The sequence below is a fragment of the Myotis davidii genome, unplaced genomic scaffold, assembly GCF_000327345.1.
Source record: "Myotis davidii unplaced genomic scaffold, ASM32734v1 scaffold2798, whole genome shotgun sequence".
Lineage (NCBI taxonomy): Eukaryota > Metazoa > Chordata > Mammalia > Chiroptera > Vespertilionidae > Myotis > Myotis davidii.
Genome location: NW_006289553.1, coordinates 530,543 through 538,364, shown reverse-complemented (window position 1 = coordinate 538,364; position 7,822 = coordinate 530,543). Strand labels below are relative to the sequence as shown.

At 56.4% G+C, this 7,822-nt stretch overlaps 1 protein-coding gene across 2 annotated transcripts in view; it reads left to right on the top strand.

The window, feature by feature from the left end:
• Positions 1 to 7,822, top strand: part of TECPR2 (tectonin beta-propeller repeat containing 2) — a 64,264-nt gene that overhangs the window by 26,196 nt on the left and 30,246 nt on the right. For both annotated transcript variants that reach the window (XM_006761986.2, XM_015562801.1), the window contains exons 8-10: positions 417 to 1,408; positions 2,941 to 3,124; positions 4,775 to 4,948. In XM_006761986.2, coding sequence (XP_006762049.1) covers positions 417 to 1,408; positions 2,941 to 3,124; positions 4,775 to 4,948 — 1,350 coding nt within the window. The remainder of the gene's footprint in view (positions 1 to 416; positions 1,409 to 2,940; positions 3,125 to 4,774; positions 4,949 to 7,822) is intronic.

Sequence of the window (7,822 nt, the reverse complement as noted above, 5' to 3'; positions counted from 1 at the left end):
GGAAGGGAGAAGGATAGAGAGTTAGAAACATCGATGAGAGAGAAACATCAATCAGCTGCCTCCTTGCACACCCCCCACTGGGATGTGCCCGCAACTAAGGTACATGCCCTTGACGGGAATCGAACCTGGGACCCTTGAGTCCGCAGGCCGACGCTCTATCCACTGAGCCAAACCGGTCAGGGCGAGCCAGAACTCTTAGAGAGAAAGAGGAAGAGAGAGAAGTATTGTCCCACTTACGTCTGCATTCGTGGATCACTTCTGTGGGCCCTGACCGGGGTCAGACCCACAGCCCTGGCGTGTTGGGGATGATGCTCTAACCAACGGAGCGACCTGGCCAGGGTCTTAAAATTGTGGTTTTTGATTCGTGTCTTTATGGAGGACCATACCTCATTTTAAACATTCTTATTTTAAATTAGAAGGCGGAGGCAGGAGCGCCTGGCACAGTTCCCTTGAATCGACACCCTGCTGTGAGTTTCCTGATGACAGTCCCCAGTCCCTGAGCACAGACCTGCTGTCCACGACCTCCAGTTTGGGCAGCATCGTGGATCGGGTGAGCACAGAGTCTCCCGACTGGGAGAGCAGCCTCAGCGGCGAGGTGAATGGTGTCCTGCAGGAGAACGATGACCCGGAAGCATTCAGTGTCCTGGAGGCGCCGGAGCCTGCCCCTGACTTACTCAGCAAAGATGACAGAATGGAGATACCGCGATGGAGCTCGGCAGGCGAGATGGAGCTGCATGGTTGCGGGTTGCGCCTACCCCTGCATCCGAGGGGAGACGTGGACGGTGGCGAGGTCACAGAGCTCGAGGGGGAGCCTCATCCTGCGGACAGTGGACCCAGTAGCAGACAGTCACCTTGCCAAGACCAGGACAGCCCTGCTGAGGCCCAGGAGGAGGGGGCCTGCGAGCCTGAGGATCCCCAGTGCACGGTGTCTGAAGCCTCTCTCCTGGACTTGCCCCCCGTGCCGTCCAGCCCTAGCTGGGACCCCAGTGCCGGGGACAGGCTGCTGGAGACCAGAGTGAACCAAGGCAGCGCCAAGGAGACCGGCGGAGAGCAGGGCCTGCTGATGCACGTGGCGGCTCCTGGCCACCCCGGTCCCGGTCCCTGGCATGCCGTCACTGGTGATGGCACGGGCCAGAGAGCAGTGGTTGCTTCCGAATGTGACCTGGGGAGCGTGGGCGGATGGCTGACTCCTCCCGTTTGTGCCTCGGCGGCCAGCGCCCAGGACCCTCGCCCCGAGCATTCCTCACGGGATCAGGTGCAGACGTCCAGCGACGAGGAGGACATCTATGCCCAAGGGCTGCCCTCTTCATCCTCGGAGACGAGTGTGGCGGAGCTCGGCGGCAGCCGCTCCCTGCAGGACCTGAGCCAGCCGGCCGACGACGACACTGGGCTGCTGAAGTCGGATCAGGTATGTGGGCTTCAGCTTCAGGGACGTCATCGGCGACCTGTGTTCCTTTTTATGGAAAGAGGTTCTATTTCTACTGCAAAACCTGCGGGGCAAGTGTTTGAAGTCTGGTTGGGGGCATTCCGGTGCAGGGACTGCGGATGGCCTGGATTCGTGCTGACCTGTGTCCCTGCTCCATAACCCGCATCTCCGCAGAAGCAGTGTCCTGCCAGCACAGGCACTAGTTCTGGTCGCCTCGGGGAGGCCTGACTCGGCCGGGCCATTCCAGACACTGGTGGGCAGAGGACCAGCACTGGCGGTGGAGAGGGCTCTGAGCAGGGGGAGGCAGGGACTGTCCTCGCCGCCGCCTCAGGCTGCCCACGGCACCGGCTGCAGGAACCCGGCCCTGGCCCCTCAGCCTGCAGCACTGGTGCCACAGCTCCCGCAGGCTGGGTCCAGTGCCTCGGGCCTCCGAGCCCACGCAGTAGGAGACGATTATGAACCGTCCTTGGTCATTTATTTAAAAAGTGCTTTTTAATTAATGTTCACTTCCCTGAGCAGGTAATTACTGTTAGAGCTATTTGGTTTCAGAATGATCCGTGTGTGGTAACTTTTCCTACCGAGGGCGTGAGTGCGGCTGTGAGTGTGAGCGGCACCTGTGCTTCCTGCACGTCCCGCCAGGCTCTCGGTGCTGGTAACGGTGCTGTTTGGGCAGGCACCACGCCAGGCATCACAAGTTAACGCGTCACTTCTCTAAAACCAGAACAAGCCAGGAGGTGGCCACTGCTGTCCCACTTCACAGAGAAAGGAACTGAGCCTTGGGACAGTTGAGTGGCTTACACGTAGCCAGCGAAGGGCCAGGCTGGTCCCAGACCCCTCTCGACCTGCTGTCTCGAAAGGGGGACGCACAGCTCCCTGGTTCTGGGACGAAGTGCCAAGGGCCTGGCCTCCGTCAGTCCCTGGCGTGTCTGTCTGTCCTGAGTGCCTCGGCTGCCGCTGTTTGGAGCCGGGGATGCCACCGTGCAGTGACAGCAAACGGCATCGCCAGGCGGACGCGGTGTGAGGCAGGCTCTGGGGATTCTAGGCCAGAGCTTGGAAAAGCCCTTCCCCAGAGGAGACGGCGCCTGGCACTTTGAGGACCTTTCTCCTGCCTTCATGCCCCTGAGGAAAACCTTAGTCCTCACAATTCACCCTACAGAGCATCCGGCCAGATTGCTATGAGCCACATCCCGTGCTTCGTGCGCGAGGATTGGGACAGTGACTGAAGGTGTGGGCTGGAAGGGGTCAGCGGGAGAAATGGGTATCTGTCATATTTCCAACAATCAATCTTTAAAATCGATGAAAACACACACAACCAAGATGGTGGCGGAGCTGCTTCTGCTAATGCGGGTGGTGAGGTGCTGCACAGACACGTCTGTTGGTGGGCTGTTCCTGTGGGCAGGGCCAGGTCGGCCCTGTAAGCAGGACGTCAGAAAGGATGGCATAGCACACGGCTACCCGGGGTGACTGCAGCAACGCAGCCGCGTTCTCTGCACAGAACTCACCGCTCTCCTTAGTTTGCAGAAAGCTGGATGGGCTACTCTGGCCCCGGCCACGGCATACTCAGCCTGGGGGTCTCCGAGAAGCACGTCTGGTGCCTGGACTACAGAGGCGGCCTGTTCTGCAGTGCCTTGCGGGGCGCCGGGCTGCGCTGGCAGAAGTTTGAAGATGCCGTCCAGCAGGTGGCAGTCTCGCCCTCAGGTTCGCTTGCTCTGCTTCCCGCCCCAGGGTCACCGCCCTCACTGGGGGTCCCTGCAGCCCATTCCACAGCCAGCTTCTCTCCGCCTCCCCCACCCCTCCCCCAGGAGGAGGGCTTTCTCCAGACAGATTGCTTCGCTTGCTATCAGTTAAATAGTGTGAAGGGATGTTCAGTCCGAGTTTTTATTTTTTTATTAATTGCAGCGGTAACACATGAACATTTTTCGTAGGCTATACGAGTAACTTGAATTTTGAGGATGTGGAGGGAGATGTTAACATGCTCCTTATAAAAATAAAGTGCATTTCTGTTTCTTAGTGTTGCTTTGACGCAGCTGAACTAAGGAAGATGGGCCGATGCACATGTTGGATATGTTCAGGCTATTTGGTTTCCTTTTTAGAAATCATTTTTAAATGAGCTATATACATATTTTCTCTGGGTGACTGATCTGCTCCCTGACTGTAGAAAGAAAAAGCACCCATTGTGTGCTGCCACGATCGTCCACTTCCCTGAATGAGGAGCCGCTGGGCTGCAGTGCCTGCTCACTGTTTAGTCGTGGTGTTTCCCACCTCGCCTGTTGGGGGCCGGGCAGGCAGAACAGAGGTGTTTCTGTGTATCTGCCGGTGATACCTGGTTTGTCGCTAGGGTGCTGGTAGGAAGTCCTACGAGAGTGCGTCTGACCTTGGACTGTCCTCTGTGCCTTCGCAGTGGATTCCCTTAGCTCCCCCTGGGCTTTGTCACTGTTTAAAATACTAGCTTGTCGGGTTTGCTTGTTTGAAAAGTGTTTTTCCTTAGAGGCTGACGGAGACCACCTCCTCCACCGGTGGGCATTATGATTGTTTCAGTTCTTTCTGTCATTTCCCTTTGGGCTCATCTCCTCAGCCATTTAGACACTTCGGTTCTTCCCTGACCCTGTTCATTGCCTTGTGTTTCCAACCTCCTGCCCCTCGTTCTCCAGTGAGAGCTCTGCCTCCAGAAGGAGGGTGTTCTGTGTCAGCACCTGCGCCCTGAGCCATGGCGCTCAGGGGGAGCTTTGCTGGGGCACCTGTCCTGCTCCCGCTCCTCAGGCGCACCCTCTAGTCCAGCTGCTGTGCTTTCCGTCACTCCTGGGCAGTGGCTTCTCACACTTGGGTGCCCAGCCTGTGCCACACCCCCTGTCTACGAGGCCCCCATCTTCCCTTCCTCCGTCCCTCCCCTCCTTCGTGTCCATCAGACCCCGTGAGTGAAGAAAGCACAGCCCGGTCAGATGCTTCCTTCTCTGCATCTTGTCCGTGGAGCTGGTCCGGAAGCGACTCCCCTCTGACACCTGCAGGATCCCGCCTGCGGCAGGGCACCACTGCGACTCCCGTGTTCACGGGGGCGCCCCTCGGCCACCTGGGCATGAAGGCCCCGCCCCTGTTCAGTGTGATGAGTGCCGGGAGGTGCCAGCCCCGGGCTGTGTTGGTGATGTGGTCTCGCCATTTCACAGATGAAGTCAGATGGGCGACACTACGTGACAGGACACCCATAGCCACACTGGCAGGTGGAGGCCCCAGGTCGACCTGGCACTGAGGGCTCTTCCCAGTGAGGCTGCAGCCAGGGCGGCGTTGAGAACCCCCGCCCCAGCGCCCAGGGCAAGGCTCCCACATGATCTGACGGGCGCTTTATCTGCACAGGAGCCCTCCTCTGGAAGATTGAGCAGAAGTCTAACCGGGCTTTTGCTTGTGGCAAAGTGACCATCAAGGGCAAACGGCACTGGTACGAGGCGCTGCCCCAGGCCGTGTTCGTGGCACTGAGTGAGGACGCTGCCTGGGTCATCAGGACCAACGGAGACCTGTACCTGCAGACAGGTAACGGCGCGCCCGGTGGGATGGCTGCTCTGCGCCCTGCTTTGTGGGAACGATCAGATGACTGAGAGGCTGAAAGCCATTTAAATTAACACCTTCTAAAAAGAGAGTGCTTGCCCTTAGATATACTCGCTATTTCCTGCTAGTGGCTCAAATTCAACCAGGATAAATGTAGGGCAAGAACGAACGGGATTACTTAGTGAGGAGCAGAAACAGAACCTTGTTCTCCTTCCTCGTGCCACTGCGTGTCACTTACCCACGGGGGGCGGGGGGCGTGGGTCTGAGAGAAGGGCCTGGGCTTCTCAGTCAGGCTGCAGCCCGCTCCCCTGCAGCACTCACATGTAGGTCAGGGAAAACCAGGAGTCGTCTGCTCCAAATAGCAGTTCACGGAAACTGCCCTGAGGGGACCTTCGCTGCTGGAGGAGACGCAGGGGGACTTATTAAAAGGGGTCTAATGAGAGTCCGTGTCCATGTGGGTTCCCAGAGCAGTGATTCACAGGACTGGGGAGGATGGGGGCAGGAATTCTCCTTATTGTTGTTCATCCTCACCCAAGGATATTTTTCCATTGATTTTTAGAGAGTGGGAGAGAGGAAAAGAGAGAGAAACATTGATGTGAGAGAGACACATCGATTGGTTGCTTCCTGCATGGGCCCCGACCTTGGGCCCAGGTATCTGCAACCCAGGTATGTGCCCTTGACTGGAACTTGAACCCGAGGCCCTTCAGTCTACAGGCTGGGGCTCTAACCATTGAGCAACTGGCCAGAGCCAGGAGCTCTTTTCTGGTTGTCAAGAGACCATATTGGATTTCCGTAAAGATCAGTCTTCTAACCAGCAGTATTGCTGGTGCCAGATGTTGTGCTCAGTCTTACGAACTATCAGGGCTGATTCCTGGAGATTCAGAGGCCAGCTGTGGGAGGGCCAGCGCATCCCAGAAGCCTGCTGGAGCCCTGGGGGCAGCTCCTGGGTCATGGGCCAGCACTGGCCCCTGGCCTCCTTCTGTGTCTTCCTTCCCATGGAAGGAGCTCTGGGGATTTGAGTTTTGTTCTTGGTGGGGAAACGGGTGCTCCAGCCTGGGGGTGAGGAGTGGGTGTCCTCATAACCAGCAGTCTCCAGGGCAGTGGTTTCAGACAAGCCCTGTACCCCCAGTGGTCGGCACACTGCGGCTCGCGAGCAACACGTGGCTCTTTGGCCCCTTGAGTGTGTGGCTCTTCCACAAAATACCAACTTCTGCGCATGGGCCACGAAGTTTCAATCGCACTGTACATGTGTGCCCGCACGTGGTATTTTTTTAAAATATATTTTATTGATTTTTTACAGAGAGGAAGGGAGAGGGATAGAGAGTTGGAAACATCGATCAGCTGCTTCCTGCACACCCCTCATTGGGGATGGCGCGAGCTGCAGTTTGCTGACCACTGCCCTAGACCTACTGGGTTACAGTCTCAGGGAGGCCCAAGGACTTGTAGGGTAAGAAGTCCTGCAGGTGAGTCACACCTAGTTTGTGGGAGGAAGTACACCCCAAGGCCTGCGATTGAGCAAGATGTGTGTGTGACCAGTGGGAGCACATTGAAGACCACGCAATATGGGATGCAGGTCCTGCCCGCTCTCCTGGAGGGCCTGCTGCTCGCTGGGCAGAGGTGCCAGGAGGCAGGGTGAGAGCCCTGTGGGGAGTCAGGTGCTGCCCCAGCAACGAGCCATGCTGTTCACCTAGGAAACACAGGGTCTTCATGTTAACACGGGCGCCCCTTCCATACACACACACACACACACACACACACACACCAGGTAAAAGCAGGGCGAGGGGCCCTTCGTTGGAGCTGCTCTGAGAGGGTGACTGGAGGCCTCAGATGCTGCCGACCCCTCTGCTCACCCTGAGGCTCCAAGGAGCACAATGTCCACAGGGAAGGGCATCTCTGAGAGCTGGCTGCTCTCGGCCTGGGCCCCCTTCTTTGGGGCCTGGCTGCTCTCTTGCTCTGGGTGTTACCCGTCCAAAGGCCATGTGCCTGATGCTTCAAAAGGCCAAACTCACAATGTCAGAATTGGGGTGAGGAAAGGTTTATTTACAGAGAAGTCCCCAGCCTAGAAGACGGGAGGCTCAGGCTTCTTTTATGTCTGGGGCAGGGGTAGTGGGAGGGGCAAGAGGTGATGGGTGACTGAAGGCATCTGGGCACCGGCAGGGTCCAAGGAAGATTGTGCCAAATGATGTGAGTCTGGTCATGCGGTTCCTGCAAATCTCTGATAAATAGTCATTAATTCTGTACATACTTACCTCCTCGGGAGAGGCACTTTCTGATAAGGAGAATTCCTCGAACGATTAGCACGTCTGTATGCAAGAAGCTATTATCCTAGAGGCCGTGGGAACAAAGCAGGCGACTAGATGGAGCCAGAGGCTAGCATCTCGCTCTGGCACGGGCTTCCCGCGTCTTTCAGGACACCTTACGTACCAGACTCAGTTGTTACTCCTGGGTTTCCCAAGGGCGTCTGAAATGCTGCACCTGATGTTACATTTCAGCACCATTTCCCCGTTGTGTGTTGACAACACCTATTTTCCCTTTTTTATTGAACTTACTGGGGTGACACTGGTTAATAAAGTTATATAGGTTTTGGGTACTATTCTTTACAATACATCATCTGCATAATATATTGTGTATTTACCACCCCAAGTCAAGTCTCTTTCCTTCACCATTTACCCGCCCCCCCTTTACCCTCTTCTACTTCCCCAAACACCCTTCCCTCTGGCAATCACCATACTGTTGTCTATGCCCACTTCCTATTTCATATTATTTATCTTACTTGAGCTATAACAATAGACTAATTTTTACCCAAAGGGTGTTTTTGTCTAAAATGAGCTATCACAAATAAAATACAACACCAAGTTC